We start from the raw sequence: 16,803 nt of genomic DNA on the forward strand, positions 1-16,803 counted from the left end.
TACAGTGTTTTCTGGGGTCTCAGTCCATCTAGTGCTTTGCTGAGTGGCTGCCCTGTGAACATGGCCTCAGAGCTATTTTTGAGGCTTGTCTCTGATAGCTGGATTTCACCAGAGCATTCTCTCCTGGAGGCATATATCCCCAATAACTTGACCTGCATTCCAGATACCTACTATTGTTTTGGCAAAACCCATCTACTAGGCAAATGCCAGATTTTGAGTGTATTCAGTCCTCTTTGCACAGAGAAGGAGAACTCTGCATGCAACATTTTGTTTTGGGAAAGCTGCTTCTGAACTGCTGTTCAGTTCAGAACAAATTGCCTAGTTTAACCCATAGTAATAATTAACACTTTGACCTCAGTACACCTGTATTCCTTGCTTTTACATGTCAATAATTGGTGTCTTTCTAAATGCTTTTTGATTGTTTGTTTTTTCCCCTCAAAGAGAGAATACAGGTATCACTACTGGATGACTTTGCTGATAATGCTGTGAGCTCTGGCTGGGCAGAATTCCTGGCTAGTCCACAGGGTCCAACTGACTGGGCTTTCCCTTCCTGGGAAGTAGAACTTGGAAACAGTTACTTCTCCCCAAATTCCAGAGAGAGCTATCATATGCTCCTGTAGCTCCAAAAGGGCTCGAGTCCTTTTTTAAGACAGGAGGTGTTCTCCATACCTTTCTTGTCAACCCATCTTTACCTTGTGGGATACCACAGCAAGGTGATGACAAAAAGCATGCTGTGATGTTGTAAATCAAGAAGCATGGTGCTTCAAGTGCTTTGCCTTTTTCAGGAAGCAGTTGTCCTCTAGTTGGAGCAAACAGCAGGAAATCTACACGTCTGAATCTGTTTTTACATGATTATGAAAGCTCCAAGCAATTGACCTGTTACTTCAAGCCACCAGTCAGAGAATGGCCCAGTTGTTAATGTTCTCAGTGACATTTTCTTAGTTCAGGAGTACTCTTGAGTTCACCATTCTACGTGAATTTTCATAGGAATTGGCGCATGTTCATTAGTTGCTTCATGCTCAAGACCCAGGCCAAATTCAAAAGCTTTCAAGTTGTCTTGGCTCCAGAGTCAAAAACTGGTCCAGGTCATCCATCTGGTATCCCTGGATTGAGGACATGGATGACCCTATTCCTTTCTGCATTCCTGATAAACTTTGGTTCTATTTCTGAATAAGTCAGGCAGACACCTAAGATGTTAAATCTTCTATGTGAAGTGTTAATAGAGGTTTCAGAGGGTGTCTCCCATTGTCATAGTACTCTGCACATTAAAACATTTATTTACTTGGTGATGCTGCTTTACCCTTTCCTGGTGAGAGGAGTTCTTACTGGTTGGAGAATTGGCTCTATAATGTATCCCTTTTCAGTCATGGCCATGCTGCTTGGCCAAGCCTTTGTCTCCAGGGCCAACTACATCCCTGTTTTTTATCTGTTTTGTTTTGTTTTGGGGGGAATGGTTGGGCAATGTAGCTGTAGTCTGTCTCGTGTACAGTCATCATGCTATGGATTTGTGTACGATGAACATACTCCAGATAACTCCATACACTGGCTATTGCTTAACTGTTACTCTAAAGATATTTTGCAGTGGAACAGGAGGGAGTAGTGTATGCTGAAAACAGCATGTCTTATATAGGGTTGCTCAGCACAGAAAATTCATTTCACTAGCCCAGGAAATCTAGGATGGACAGGCATTACTCAATACTTTCCTTTGTACTTTCATTCCAGATTAAGAGTTTCTGACAGAAACTCTCAAGAAGCATTAAAAGAAACAAATGAAGAATAAAGCAGTGCTAGGATAGAGAGACTTTTGAGGGATTTACAGGCCTTAGGTTGAAGGGTGCTATGTCTTTTACTGCAGCAGAATGCAGTAAGTAGGTCAGTCCTGACAGGTACTGAATTCAGGAGACAAAGCTATTTTAAAATGATGGGACAATGAAATCATATTTTGTGTTTTAACAATGGTTCGACTACTATTGCTTCAATAACACAAGGTGTCTTACCTGTTGCAGGGGAAGCTTGTGGTCAAATGCTGTGAGTTTTGTGTTGGTGTCTGTTTTGAGAAATGAGGGGATGAGAGCTCTGTGATTTCTTTCTGCAGGAGATGCATCCACAAGTCCATCATTGTCAAGAGCAACAGCAAGTAAAGAGTTAGATGAGCAGGCAAGAAAAAACATCCCTGGGAAGAACAGAGGGAAGAGGAAAGCAGACACCTCCTCCTCACAGGACAGTGAACTGGAGGTAAGTACTAATGTTTTCTACAGGTAGCACTACAGAATGGTGTGGTGGTAAAAGGTCTCTCTTTCCTTCCTCCTGTGTACATGGAAATGAAAGGGGATAATGTAGGAAATTCCTATGATCCTTGTTATCTGAGAACTGGCCCAAATTAGTTCTTCAGTGGCCCTTGACAAGCACGACTTAAACACATTTTGGAATTGTAGTAGTGTCAATGGAGCAAACATCTGGATGTCTCCAGCACAGTTTCCTGCTCAGAGCAGGGCTCTCCCCACCACTAGAAGAGGATGACCATAACTTGGCTGAGTTGAGTCTTAAGAACCTCCAAGGTTGGAGATCCTGCATCTATATATTGATGTCCTGGGACTACCACACCCACCTTGGGAAGCAGGTTTTCCTTCTCTATCCAGAATCTCCCAAGCTGGAATTTGCCTGTTCTTTTTTCCATTGCAGTTTTCCATCTGTCACTACTGAGAATTTGTCTCAATTATCTTTGCAGTTATTCTTCAAGTAGTTGTGGGCTGCTATTAGATCACTCTTAGTGTCCTCTTTGCCAAGATAAACCATCACAGCTCTGTCAGCCTCAGCAGCCCTTTGCTGACTGCTCTCCAGTTTCCTCACATACCTCTTGAACAGGGGATACAATACTGGACCCAGTATTCTGGGGTGACCTTCCCAGTGCCAAACAGAGTGGAACACCTTCCCTCCATCAGTTCTTCACCATATTCTCCAGCATGCAGTTAATCTTATCTACAGGGAGAGTGCACTGCTGGCTCATATTGCACGTGGTATCCAATGTACTGTCCAGCTCTTTCCAGCCTGGACCTATTTAAGGGGTTATTCTACCCCCACATGCAGAATCTGCAGTTACTGAACTTCTTGTAGTTCCTGCTGGCCCAGTTCTCAAGTCTGTCAAAGTCCTTCTGTACTAAAATTCTATTAGTCACAACAGCCAATCCCCTTTATTTATCTTAACAAAGGTGTCTCTGATAAACACCAAGGTCATTTACCTGTTGCTCTCTACATCATCAGCAGTAAATATCTACCCTAGCTGGGCTCTAAATTTCATTATCACTCTAGTGTTTTGCTTTTATAACTATAAAAACAGGAGAAGCTTTTGAGAAAAAAATTGATCAAACGAGTCTTACCCGGAGTGTATAGTTGCCCTGTTTCAGTATATAAACTCCACCACGCTACGCTGGAAGAGTTTAACTAATAATGTATTTAGTCTGTGAGATGAACGCTGTTGTTCATATCTGTTAGTTGCATACTGCAACTAACTGCAAAATGAACCCTAGAAGTTGTTCCTTTATTATAGCATTGTACTTGAACTGTCTCGACTCTACAACTCTAGTTGGGGAGAAACGTCAATCTGCTGGAGGGTAGGAAGGCCCTGCAGAGGGACCTGGACAGGTTGGGTCAATGGGCAGAGGCCAAGGGATGAGGTTCTATATGGCTAAGTGCCAGGTCCTGCACTTTGGCCACAACAACCCCATGCAGCGCTACAGGCCTCGGGCAGGGTGGCTGGAAAGCTGTGCAGAGGAAAAGGATCTGGGACTGTTGGTTGATGCTCATCTGAACATGAGCCAGCAGTGTGCCCAAGTGGCCAAGAAGGCCAACGGCGTCCTGGCTTGTGTCAGGAATAGTGCAGCCAGCAGGACTGTGGAGGTGATTGTCCCCCTGTGCTCAGCTTTAGTGAGGCCATGCCTTGAGTGCTGTGTTCAGTTTTGGGCCCCTCACTACAAGAAGGACATCAAGGCCCTGAAATGTGTCCAGAGAATGGCTATGAAGCTGGTGAAGGATCTGGAATGCAAGGGAGTGGCTGAGGGCACTGGGGTTGTTTAGTCTGGAGAAAAGGAGGCTCAGGGGAGACCTTATTGCTCTCTACACTACCTGAAAGGAAGGTGTGGGGAGCTGGGGGTCGGCCTCTTCTCACAGGTAACTAGTGATAGAACAACAGGGAATGGCCTGAAGTTGCACCAGGGGAGGTTCAGGTTGGAAATTAGGAGACATTTCTTCTCAGAAAGAGTGGTCAGACACTGGAACAGGTTGCCCATGGAGGTAGTAAAATCACCATCCCTGGGGGTGCTTAAGAAAAGGTTGAATCTGTTGCTTAAGGACATGGTTTAGTGGGTCATATTGGTAGAAGGGGGATGGTTGGACCAGATGATCTTGCAGGTCTTTTCCAACCTTAATGATTCTATGATTCTGACTTGATTTTATTCTCTACCCAGCGAGTGTTTCTCTGGGACCTGGATGAGACCATCATAATCTTCCATTCACTTCTCACAGGGTCTTACGCTCAAAAATATGGCAAGGTAATGCTGTCTTTTATGTGGAAAAAAAATCATGTGTTATACAGGAGTAAATGTTGATCTCTGGAAAAGGAATAGAAAATTCTATTTTGTTGTAAATGTGTAGTATGATACTTCTAACTTGTTGCAAATTGAAGGGGAAAAAAGGAACAGTAGATGTGGCTTCATACAAAGTTAGATTATTATACAAAGTTAGATTATTAACATCACAAACACTATCCTCCTAACAACGTCAGATGGCTTTTATCATTATTGGGAATTATTGAGGACATAGTACAAAAGAAGTATTTTTTCTCTTTCAAAATACATTGAAGACTTTATAATGTATGTGTTGCTTCTGAAAGTGCTTCAGTCCCTGCCATGAAGTACTAAAGTGTTTTTTTTAACATTTTGAGTCAGTGTATACCAGATGGAATTACATCATTCCTGATAGACGTTTGAAATTCTGTACAAAGTAACTGATGAAAGATTTGTCATAAATTGCTTTTAGCCTGTAACCATGATGAGTTTACATTTTTTCTTTTTGTTTTGTCAGGATCCAACTCTAGTAATTGGGTCTGGTCTGTCAATGGAGGAGATGATTTTTGAAGTAGCTGATACTCACCTGTTTTTCAATGACTTAGAGGTACATGGCAAATGTTTTTTGAAAAGAAAAACTCCATATTAATTAGAGTTACACTGCAGAGTTTGTGGAGGCAGATGTGCTTCACAGCAAGTCAATAATGAATAATGCTATGCCAAAACTTAAGTGGTGCTAAGCACAGCCAAATCAAAGGGGTGTTTGTTCTCTTTTATCTGAGACAGGGGCATCCTGGACACTTCCAGTGTCATGAGCTCTCCTAGCTCTCCTATGGGTTTCTACTTGTACCTGAAAACATTAAGAGCGATGCCTACTTTGTATTATAGTTTCATTCTGGACTGGTAAGCATTTTGCTTTCGCTGATGCTATATTTGAAATAGAGACCAGAGATCTGGAGAAAAAGGTGACCTGTAGGATGTTTGTTCCTGGGGCTTTGGCTAAAGAAAAGACAGTCTCAGCCAGTGAACCAGTAGGTCACACTGACTGTGTAACAACTATGAAGGATGTGCTTCCACAGACAAGCAGGCTGTACCTATGGAGGTGCTACCTTCTCACAAGCAGTCTTTGCTGCTCTCCCATTCCTTTTCTTCTTGAGGGACGTCTGTTCAGCGTCTATCCTCTTTCATGCACAGTATTCTTTGCCAAATTAAATACATCTGTCTGTTCTGCACTTTCACAGAAGCTGAATATAAATCTTTCCTTGAATTATGGCAATAGCCTATGCTATGACATTATCAGATAGTAGTGAAAAGCAAGCTATCTGGAGAGGTGTGGAATTTTGGCATAGTCTGGAATTTAGTGGTCAGGATTTCCTGACTTACGTCATCTTTGAAATTTGAGCACAAAATATGGATTCATGAACCTAATTTGCAGAATTTTCAGGTCTAGTTTTAATCTTATGAAGGCTGAATATGAAGAGTGACCAGTTAAATGTAGATGCATCACTGGTGTACATGGTGGGAAAACACAAGATGTTTTTATTAATGCAAATGGAAACTTAAATTAAGTTTACATTTATGGCAGCTGTGAATTTCATAAAAGTGGTAATGGCAGTTACATCTCTGCCCCAGGGGAAAAAAAAAAGGTCTCTCGTACTGGAAGGATAGTCACTGACACGTGAACTATGTAGTCAACATCACTCACTGCTGCTGGTAGTAGTTGCAGTGGGAAATTTTTGAGGTGGGGAAAATTTGCTTGTAGTTCTAAGGTATTTGCAGTTTATCTCTGGGTTAAGTCAGCTGTACTAAGCAGCAATGTCAAAGCAATAAGGTATTGATATTTCAATCCAAGATTTATGCTGTGGATCTCTAGTAAGAAAATTGACCATTATGTTATTGTTTAAACGGAGTATCATCAGTCGACCACATAATATGGTTTGGGGGTACTTTTGCTTTTGTTTAGCTTGTTTTTGTGAAATGGCAGAAGGGTTTCAGACGATAAGTGAATTATCAATTCAACTTGTTCAGCAAGTGTTGAGGTTTCTTCTTTGCAGACAAAATGCCATTTTTTGTCTGAAAAAAAAAAAAAAAAAAAACAACTTTTTTTTTTCTGACCTTTCTGGTGCTTCAAATCTCTGTCTTGGCAAGGACTTGTAGGTGGTGCAAAGTAAAACAAAGCCAATGGAAGTAATGGAAAACAAAGCTAATGGAAGCTGTGTATCAGTTTTTGGAGGCAGTATAGCTGTGTTTGGTGTTGTTGGCAAATGTGAAGGGATCGTTCTGTATCATGCTTCTTTTAATCTGCAGTTTGGTATGTTTCTGGATTACAACAGTGGCTTCTGCTTTTTTTTTTTTTTCCTGTTTTAAACAGGAGTGTGACCAGGTACACATAGAAGACGTGGCATCTGATGATAATGGCCAAGATTTAAGGTGACGTACTGAAGAATGCATGAAACGTATAGCTGATGCAATCTGGGTTATTTTGCAAGGCTTGAGAAAGAAACCAAACTGTAATGGGGTTAAGGAATGGAGGCCAGCATTGTGCAGGGTCCGAAACTCTACCAGTGCTGTTTGTTTGCTGGGTGTTTTATTTTTTTATTTTTAAGACCTACAAAAAACTTTTGGAATTATAATGGGAATTGCATTGTTGAACTGTTGAATATTACCTATATACTCAGTAATGTGTAATGAGTAGAGAATCCGCACTCCAATTTGATGATTTTGACTTTTGAAAGTCTCCCTACAGTTTGCACCTCCCTGTGAGCTGATTTTATACATAGTCAGACAGGGCGATAATTATTCTGCTGCATTAGTGAGTTGAACTGGCTCATGGAAAGGTCTGAGAAGTGCCTGTCTGTCAGGGAGAAAGAAATATGGAGAAAGTGGTGAAGCAGAACCTGCTTCCTCCAGACATGAGCTGGTAAAGCAGCTCATCTGCTTGTGGAACTGTAGCTGTGATCTAGAGAGGCAGTTGTTATGTTTGGAAAATACTACATAGGGATTTATCAGTGCAGAATGAGAGAGGTTAGTGGGAAGGATGTTCTGTATTGCAGAGAAGTGAGTGAAGAGCAAAAGTTGGATTTTGTATTAGGAGTATGCAAGAGAAGTTGAATCAATAAATTTCAGTACAGCAGTTGAGAACTGAAAGCAAGTGTGGGTGGGTATTAGAACACATTACCCAGAGTAGTTGGCCTCCACCATCAGGGGTGCAGTGGTGGTTGTGCAGAGTTCTTCACGGTGCTTTTCTAGCTGCTGTCAGAGCTGAAATCTGCAACCCAGCCATAGTGGCTCTGCTGCTGTGGCACATTTAATAGATCTGTGTTTTTTTTTTTTTTTTTTTTTTTTGATTTGTTTTTTGTTTTAATAGCAACTACAATTTCTCCACGGATGGCTTCAGTGGCTCAGGAAGTAATGCAAATCACAGTTCATCAGTTGGTGTCCAAGGTGGAGTGGACTGGATGAGAAAACTAGCATTCCGCTACCGCAGGGTACGAGAGATATACGATAAATACAAAACTAACATTGGAGGTGAGTGTTCCCATACACCAGTATCTGGAGCACTAACCAGAGTTTGTAACACCAAACTTGGCTCTTCTTGGTAGCTGTTCCATACAGTAGTTTTTGCTTTCCTAAATGTTTGAACATGGAAATTAACTGTTCTGCTAATGCTAAATAGGATCATATCTCTGTGTAATCTAAGAGGCTGCATCTTCCAAAACTGAACAGTATTCCAATGTGCTCTCTGACTTATGTAGATAGTGTTGGTTAGTCAATCATATATCTCAGAGAAGGGTTTGGTGCAGTGTTCCTTTGCTACTTTTGAATGAAAGGCTGCCTATCACCCTGTGTAGAACAAGCCTAAATGACTTATATAACATTCTGCTTAGGAGACCTTTTCATCTATGTCTTCAGAAAATCTTTTATTACACAACTGTCAAGAAGTAATGTGTTCGTTCTTTTGGTTGCCGTGCTTAGTCTGACATGATATCTCTAAGTCTGTTCACAAAGTCACTTAAAATCTTCTGATTTTTCCAATGCCACAGCAGTAATAAAGATGCATACTGCAACTCTATTCCACAGAAGTCAAATGTTGAGAAAGTTTCTGTTTAGTCTGAATCTTAGCATTGAGATCTTTAGGAACAGGGTGCTGCTGGAGCAGCTCATCTGACTGTGTGACAGCCTGGTGGGTTGCAGGTTTAAGTACCCTTAGCCTAAGCAAAAGAAGCTTGATACAACGTTTTCTTTGACATACTTTCTGAAATATAAACAAAAAGGGTGGTCAGTACTATAACCTTCAGCCTTAAAAGTTGTAATAATAACGTCTGCATTTTAGTTTACCACAGTTACCTTATTTTTGGTAGGGATCAGACATTATTTCATATTTTGCATGTGGGAAACCTAGTTGTGGGGTTTTTCAGGACCTGTCTAAAGGTAAAGTAGTTGCTAGCACAGCCTGGAATGAATCCCTCTGTGGCCTCCTTGTCAGAGTACTAGAGTATATTGCGTAAAGGAGTGGTGGGGGAGGAGTGACAAGAAAGAGTCATAGTGCATGGCTAGAAATTGGGTGGAAAGAGTTTCAGACTCAAGGAGCTCTCTTTTTTTGTTGTTGTTTTTGTTTTATTTAATAATGGAAGCAGAATTGACTGCATAGCCACCATTTCTGACCATTTGCAACTAGATATTTTGAGAAAATGATGTTTAAAAGGCATTAAGTACAGCTCTGCAGAGAAGGACCTGGGAGTCCTGCTGGCCAGCAGGCTGACCATGAGCCAGTGATGTGCCCTTGTGGCCAAGAAGGCTGAGGGGATGCTGGGCTGCATTCGGAAGTGTTGCCAGCAGGCCAGGGGAGGGGATTCTGCCTCTCTGCTCGGCCTGACTGAGGCCACACATGGAGCATTGTGCCCAGTTCTGGGCTCCCCAGTACCAGAGGGAAATAGAGCTACTGGAGCGAGTTCAGAGGAGGGCTATGGAGATGATGAGAGGACTGGAGCACCTGTTGAATGAGGACAGGCTGAGAGATCTGGGCCTGTTTAGCCTGGAAAAGAGGAGACTGAGGGGAGAGCTCATCAGTGTGTATAAATATCTGAGGGGAGGGTGTCAAGAGGATGGAGCTGGTCTCCTTTCAGTTGTGCCCAGCGACAGGACAAGAGGCACAAACTGAAGCCCAGGAGGTTCTGGCTCAATATGAGGGGGCACTGGGACGGGTTGCCCAGAGAGGTTGTGGAGTCTTCTCGGGAGATAATCAAAACCCGCCTGGATGCCATCCTGTGCAAGGTGCTCGAGGTGATCCTGCTCAGCAGTGGGGGTGGACCAGGTGATCTCCAGAGGTCCCTTCCAACCTCGGCCATTCTGTGATTCTCTGATTCTGTGATTAAGATGGGAAGGGTCCTTGGGCCTGTATGGAGCAGGAAGTCTGACAGGGTGACTGCAGGACTTCCTTCCCTTGCTGCTGCTTGTGACCTCACATGACACCTCCTTGTTTTTTGTATGAGTTAGTACATTTTGTTGTATGTATCCTAAGAACTGCACAGGGCTTACCAATGCAGCTGAGAAAATGTGTTGCTTGCTTTCCAGGCCTTCTTAGTCCACAGAAGAGGGAAGCTCTGCAACGACTGAGAACTGATATAGAAGTTTTAACAGATTCCTGGCTGGAAACTGCATTAAAGTCCCTGCTACTCATACAGTCCAGGTATGGAAACTGGAAACGTGTACGTTGCTTTCTCAGTTATTTTGTCTTAGATTTGCATGCACTTACAGCAATGCCCACAAGTACATTACTGCTTCTTGTCACAGGTTCTAGGAAATGAAGTGAATGTGTGCAAGAACCCCACTCCTGAGCACCCTTTGGGGCCTTCCTATGACAACATCCTTGGCTAGGAAAGTCCTCTTAATAGGACTGTGCTCAAAAAATCAAATTTCTTCAGAATTTTTGTTTAAAACAAACAAATCAAAATCTTGGTCTACAAAGACTCAGAGAAGCAGGGCAGCAAAGTTCATGGCACTTTGGTTCAAAGCTGAGCAAGTTGCTCAGAGTACCCTTCAGCACTATGAGGTGTAGGTGTGCTTTTACAAGTGTTGTTTTTTTCTTTTCTTTTAGAAAAAACTGTGTGAACATCCTGATCACAACCACCCAACTGGTGCCAGCTCTTGCCAAAGTTCTTCTATATGGATTGGGCGAGGTGTTTCCCATTGAAAATATTTATAGTGCTACAAAAATAGGTAAGGGTCTGTGCTGAGACACCTGGCACAGAGGTGTCTTTTGTGGGCTAGCTAAGATTTTTACACAGGAAACACAGTTTCTGCAGCTGAGAACTGCTTGTGACTGCTGTGATGCAGTTAGCCATGTTAATAGTGGTGGCTTCTGGTCTTATGAACCAAACTGGGTTCCCAGTAAGACAAAAATGTATTTTTGTTCTGGGAAGAAAGGGTTAGTTCAGGCTTCTGTTTGTCTCTGCCTAAGGCTTATTATAGTGGTATTCCCTTTTGGCAGGCAAAGAAAGCTGTTTTGAGAGGATTGTGTCACGATTTGGAAAGAAAGTCACCTATGTGGTAATTGGAGATGGGCGTGATGAAGAGGTTGCAGCTAAGCAGGTGGGTTTCTGCAGAGGTGGGATATGGGTTGATGTACAGGGAGGTTACAGTAACAGTCTTTTATTGCAGGTACTCTTTTTCCAAGGCTGAATTCTTCAGGCCAGAGGCAGAGAGGGGAAACTTTGCAAGAAATCTTTTACTACATTAAGATGGGAAGTTATCTGGCTCGAGGGTTTAAAGTTTCTGTTCTACTCTTGTCTAAGATAGAAGTTCATGTGTACTTGCAGTCTGTTAGTGTAGCACTGTCCCTGTTTTTACAGGGACAGTATCTTGATGTGGCAGGCCTTGATGATAGCATGAGTCTATTAATCAGGGTAATGTGATTTCTCAGAAGCACTGAGGGAGTCAGGACTTGATTGCCAGCAGTCAGATCAATACACAGCATCTACTATTAGTCTGAATTACAGATAAGGAGCAAAAAGTTTGATTGAACAAGCCTGAGTAGATTGCTCACTCATGTTAATTAAAGGCAGTTAGGTGCATGGATTACTGTCAGGACAGCATCTCTCAGGCGTCACACTGACTGCCATGTGCCAGAGCTGTCATCCACACAGATTCCCTTGAAGTCTCGGAGGCTTTTCATCTGAAGTTTCCATCATGACTGCCCAAAGTGGCTGATAGTGCTGGCACCCATCATGAATTACTGTGCAGATAAGATAAGGTTCTGATGCCAGTATGCATACGGCTGGGATCCGTCCTGAGCATGGTATGTGCTGTTACAAATGCTGTATTGCACAACTTTGCAGGTGTACCTTGACTGCTTCCACCTAGCTGCAAAATCACTCAAATAAAATGGACTTTGTTAATCTTCTTGTTACAGCACAACATGCCTTTCTGGAGGATCACAAACCACGCAGACCTTGTGTCCCTTCACCAAGCCCTTGAGTTAGACTTCCTGTAAGACACTGGAGCAAAGGTGCGACTGCAGCTCCTGTAAGCCCCCTTCATCACTGGGGAGGCAGAAATCTCATACATTTGGCAACTCAATTTTCAGCTTGATGAAGAATATACACCTAATGCAAATTGTACAGTAGAATGTGACGCCAGGTCATTTCCTCAGGAGCATAGGCCCTGCCAAGTACAAAAGGTGTCCTATAAAGAAGCACTAGACTCAGCAGAGCTAGAGCTTGTCTGAAGAGACTCACAGAAGCCAGCTGAATTCTTCTAGCAGGTACTCTCCAGAGTGAAGGGGTAATACAGTGGAGAAGGCTCTAACAGATACTTCTGCTTTTCTATTCAGCTTAGTTATAGAACCCAAGTAAACATAAAACCTTATTTTTATAGAAAAATACTGACGGCAGAGCTGAATCTCCCTTGTTTTGCAAAGCCGAAAAGAGCTATTGTTTTTTTCCATGGGAAATACTAATGAAAATGTCAATATACCTCTACTGATGTGAAAGTGTGTCCTCTCTCCTTTCCTGGGTGTTCAAAGTAGATAATTTATTATGATATCCTTACATTATTTCTTCAGTGTGGGATTTCTGGAAAATAAAAAGATAAGGGAATGTTTCTGGGGTTCCTCGTAAAGGACAGTGTTGCTGTTGGTTGATCCCATTGGCTTCTAGTCAATGTGTTTACATTGCACATGGCTCCAAACACTGTTAACAAGTAGTAGGGTGTTGGATTCCAGCAATCCACAACCCAAACTGCAGATCCCACAGATTTTCCTTATATGGGAAAATGAAACTGCCTGTGAACATTAGATACAGCACGACAATATTGCAGATAGTGCTGAGAAGTGAACAGAAACCTCATTTGTACGAGGAATAATTTGAGAGAGAACTAAATCCTCATAAATGTTACAAAGAAGGATATGGTAACTAATCTTCACCTCTGCTTTTCTGACTCCATTTGTGAGAGTATGTTCCTTTTAGTAGAATCAGATTCAATTTTCTTATATTCTTCTTTGCATTAGCCTAACTCTACATAGTTAGAAACAAAATCCTTGTTAAGGGGGACTTAATTTTGTAAGACACTGTGACTTGCCAACCTGGGGCACACTGACCTTGGAAGTGATGGTTACACTGATACTTTTGCTACTATCTCATAAAAAAAGGCTGGAGTCAGTGACCTGCGGTACCACGAGCCAGCAATAACCAGCTGAAGAGTGGGTGGGTGCTAGCACAGGGAGCTGGTTTTGTGCGAGATCAGGCAGTGTTTGGTGGTGTCTGCCACCTGCCTGTACCCTGATGGCACAAAATCAGCAGGTGCCTGAAGTTTTTGTACAGAGGCCAGATGTCTGGCTCAGCAGGGAAAGCAGAGGTGTGTAGTGGGGCTCAGCAAACACCGCGGTTGCACCCAAACTCTTCCAGATCTCATCTGCAGCCCAGCATAACTCATCTGGGTCTGGCCTGAAAGACCCAACCTGTCATTTTGGAAGGACACTGACCCACTCAGGCTGTGCCTACAGAAGCAGGTGATATTTGCTGCATTCCTTTCATGGCATTAATTACTGAGGAATCATTTCCATCAGTGCTGGGGGAGTTCCTGTGTTGGCTCAGCCCAAGCACTGTGATGTGGCCTGTGAGTGACAGGTTGGTGTCTGTCCCTGTGCTGGCTCTGGTCACCACTGCTGAAATGGTGCTAGGGCATTGGACCCCCAGAGCTGAGGGACTGAACATGGAGGTTTCTGTTCCAGATGTTCCTAGCTCCAGTTTTGGTTTTAAAAATATACAAAAATCAGAGCTTTTCTCACTCCAAGATGGCCAGGAGTCGGGAGCCATCTGTTTTCCATCCAGCTCCTTGCTAGGTGTTGGCCTAGCACTTCAATCTCAGGCAGACGCTCTGGGTCTGCGTATTTTCACAGGAAACCTCTGCTTCAGGATTGTGCTGTGCGTGTAGCACCTGCTGCCTGTGAGCAATGTGAGCTCTTGTCCCATCAGAAAACCTGAGGAGCCAATTTCTGCTTTCATGCTGTGGGTGCATGCTGGTGTTTAGCAGCAGCATGAGTGCTGTGCAGAGTGGGAGAGTGGAGATGGCACAGGGCTGAGAGTTAGGTTCATTTGAGGGCTCTGAAGAAGACTTGTTACTGCATCAGAAAGAGCATATCTGGGAGGAAGGGAGCCATGTAGAGAAGCAGCTCCATTGTTTCTGAAATGTTCCTAGATCAGGACATCTCTAAGTTATGGAAGAATCTGTGCTGGTTCCTAAGTCTGTCTCTGCAGGTCCCCAGCCCATCCAAAGGTCTTGTAAGCAGGCTTGGAGATGTCCCAGCCTGTGAGCATGTCTTGTACTCCAGCCAGCTGAACTTTGGGATGGAAACACGTGCCTTAACCTCCCACTGCCTGGCATGGGCAAGTGGCCTCTCTGCTTCACTAACGTCTAAAGTTGCTTGCAGGAGAGCCATGTTGGTCCATGCTAGGAGGTAGGATGTGTTTTGCCCAGGCACTCACAGCGAGTGCTGAAACCAAGGTATCAAGCAGCCCAGAAGCTGGCAGGCTTTGCTTTGTGTTTGTTTACTTTTAAAATGTTTTAAAGAAACTTTAAGATGGCAGCAAAATTTTAGCTGAGTGTGGACCTATTGCAGCCAGTGACATTTCATACTGATATTTATACAATGTCTCCTTGAATGTATGTAAAGTACTTTTATAATAGGAGGTTGATGGTACATTTCTGTGTTTGTTTAATAATAAAGGTTGACCTGGCTATTTTTTTTTTCCACTCTGCTGGCTGATGTTAAGACTTTGCCTCTCTCTCATGTGGCAGCCAAGCACATGAGAACCAAGCATTGATTTGCTTCTGTGTCTCTTTGCTCTCCTGTTATTCCTGACCTGGCTGTAAGCTGAACTGCTGATAAATCCAATTACGTGAACGAATGCCTGCTGGCCTGCTGAGCTGGCCTGGGTGCACACAAGCAGCTGCTGGCCCCCTCCCTGCTTTTAACTGCAGATGCAGAGTCTTAAAAACCAACCATCTGATCATAGTGTGTGGTGCCTCCACATGCTCTGGGGGAAATGCCAGTGTTGGCCCTCAGCCTACAGTGGTGCAGAAAGCAGCAGGAGCCCCCCGCGCCCACAGCAGCCTTTTCTGCAGTGACTTCCCAGCATGGCGGAAGGAGGGGAGCCCCAGGGGCTGCTGGCTGCGCAGTCGTTGCCTGTTTGTGTTCTGTGTAATGGGAGCTGTCCTATGAACTGGAATAAAAATAAAGTCTTTATTTTCTATAGTCAGTGCTTCAGTCTGTTCTCTGACAGCCCCTCCCCGCAGTTGGTCCCTGCCCTCGGTGATGGCCTTGGCTGGGAGGCCATCAGTGGTAGCAAAGGAATTTGGGTGACTGCGCCTCAGGTCCCAGCACAGCCTCTGGAGGCCCCTGCTCTCCTGGGGGTTCCTGCAGGGACGACAGCAGTGGCAGTTCCATGACCTTTGGCTCTGCTCTGTTGCCCACAGAAGTCACATTGTGCTTGGGTACTGAGGCACAAACCCTGCCCTTTTTTCACCCCCTTCCCTTTTGCACAAGTCCAGCAACCAGCCTCCTCCAGTGGCACTACAGCACAGCTGCTGCACCAGGCCTTTGTCCTGGGCTTATCTTGTGGCCAGGTTTCATGGGACAGGAGCAGTTCAGCTTGCATCTGGCTGCCTTCCCCTGCACCGCCCTTCCCAAAGCACCTGGTATGGGCCAGTCCCCTCCTGCAACAGGGGGTGGATGGGGAAGGGGCTGTGGTGGGCCATGCAACAGCAGAAGGAGCCAGGAGCTGCCTTGGAGCTTGCTTGGGCAAGCACTGTGTGTCCGGGCAATGGGCCCAGGCTCTGCCACAGTTCCCATGCTGCAGCCCCATGTCCGGCCCTCAGCCCTGTGCCACTGTTACAGCCAAGAAACCGACCCTGGGTTGTTCCAGCCTGGTCACAGCTGTAGTTGGTGGTGGTAGGAATGGCTACAAAGAGACTGTAAGGTGACATTTAAGCCAGAAGTGCTGAACCAAGCTGCAGCCCTACCAGCCTGTGCCCAGGGCCTGGCCCCAGCTCCCAGCTGTGCTGTGGCTGCCCTGAGCTGCCCCCAGGGACAAGAGCACGGGCACAGCGCAGGGCCTGCTGCCCAAGTGCCTCTTACCCTGCTCACGCAAGCTTTTTCTGCAAGTGCCAATGCGGGAGGAGCGGCTTGCTGGGGGCTGCAGAAACTCCAGCACAGGCCACTCTGCAGGCAGGCGCTGCTTTGTCCCGTGCCCTCTCTCTGCACAGGAGCTGATCTCTTGAAGAGAGCTGAGCTCAGCACTGCCCATCTCCCTGGGACAGCGGGAAGGGCATGAAGGGGCAAGTGGGAGCAGGGCCCTGTGTGAAAGTGCCTCTCACGTTTTCAAGAGTGGTGAAGCTACTGCTCACGGTGACTTCCTCCCCCCTTGCCCTGCATCCCACCCCAGGACCCCTATAACACCCTACAGAGGTGCAGGCACCCTACAACCGCTGCCCTCCCAAGGCAGCCACTCTCCCAGGTGGGTGCCAGGCTGCAGAGAGCCCTCACGTTCTTCTCTGCCCCTCTCAGCAGGGCTCTGAGTGACATCTCGGGTACTGGGCAATTTTTGACCTTAACAGCAATACACCAGAAGTGGGAAAACACACCACAAACACCCCACAGCTGCTGCCAAGGAAAATGAGCTCTCTACTACCAGCAGCCACATCCATGAGGAGCAACCCTGGCAGCAGGCACTAAGAGAGGCAC

The 16,803-nt window shown here is 44.8% G+C and overlaps 1 protein-coding gene across 7 annotated transcripts in view; it reads left to right on the forward strand.

Moving 5' to 3' along the window:
• EYA3 (EYA transcriptional coactivator and phosphatase 3) overlaps positions 1-15,315 on the forward strand; it is a 61,620-nt gene extending 46,305 nt beyond the window's left edge. For 5 of the 7 annotated variants that reach the window (XM_032202161.1, XM_032202167.1, XM_032202164.1 and 2 more), the window contains 8 exons: positions 2,096-2,235; positions 4,464-4,547; positions 5,080-5,169; positions 6,934-6,992; positions 7,930-8,090; positions 10,137-10,251; positions 10,660-10,781; positions 11,053-12,037. In XM_032202161.1, the coding sequence (XP_032058052.1) occupies positions 2,096-2,235; positions 4,464-4,547; positions 5,080-5,169; positions 6,934-6,992; positions 7,930-8,090; positions 10,137-10,251; positions 10,660-10,781; positions 11,053-11,243 (962 nt within the window). In that variant the 3' untranslated portion in view covers positions 11,244-12,037. Of the gene's footprint in view, positions 1-2,095; positions 2,236-4,463; positions 4,548-5,079; positions 5,170-6,933; positions 6,993-7,929; positions 8,091-10,136; positions 10,252-10,659; positions 10,782-11,052 lie in introns of all 7 variants that reach the window. The other 2 variants (XM_032202166.1, XM_032202168.1) reach the window with 1 other exon arrangement.
• The last annotated feature ends 1,488 nt before the right edge of the window (positions 15,316-16,803 follow it).

The sequence above is a fragment of the Aythya fuligula genome, chromosome 23 (genome assembly GCF_009819795.1).
Source record: "Aythya fuligula isolate bAytFul2 chromosome 23, bAytFul2.pri, whole genome shotgun sequence".
NCBI classification, from domain to species: domain Eukaryota; kingdom Metazoa; phylum Chordata; class Aves; order Anseriformes; family Anatidae; genus Aythya; species Aythya fuligula.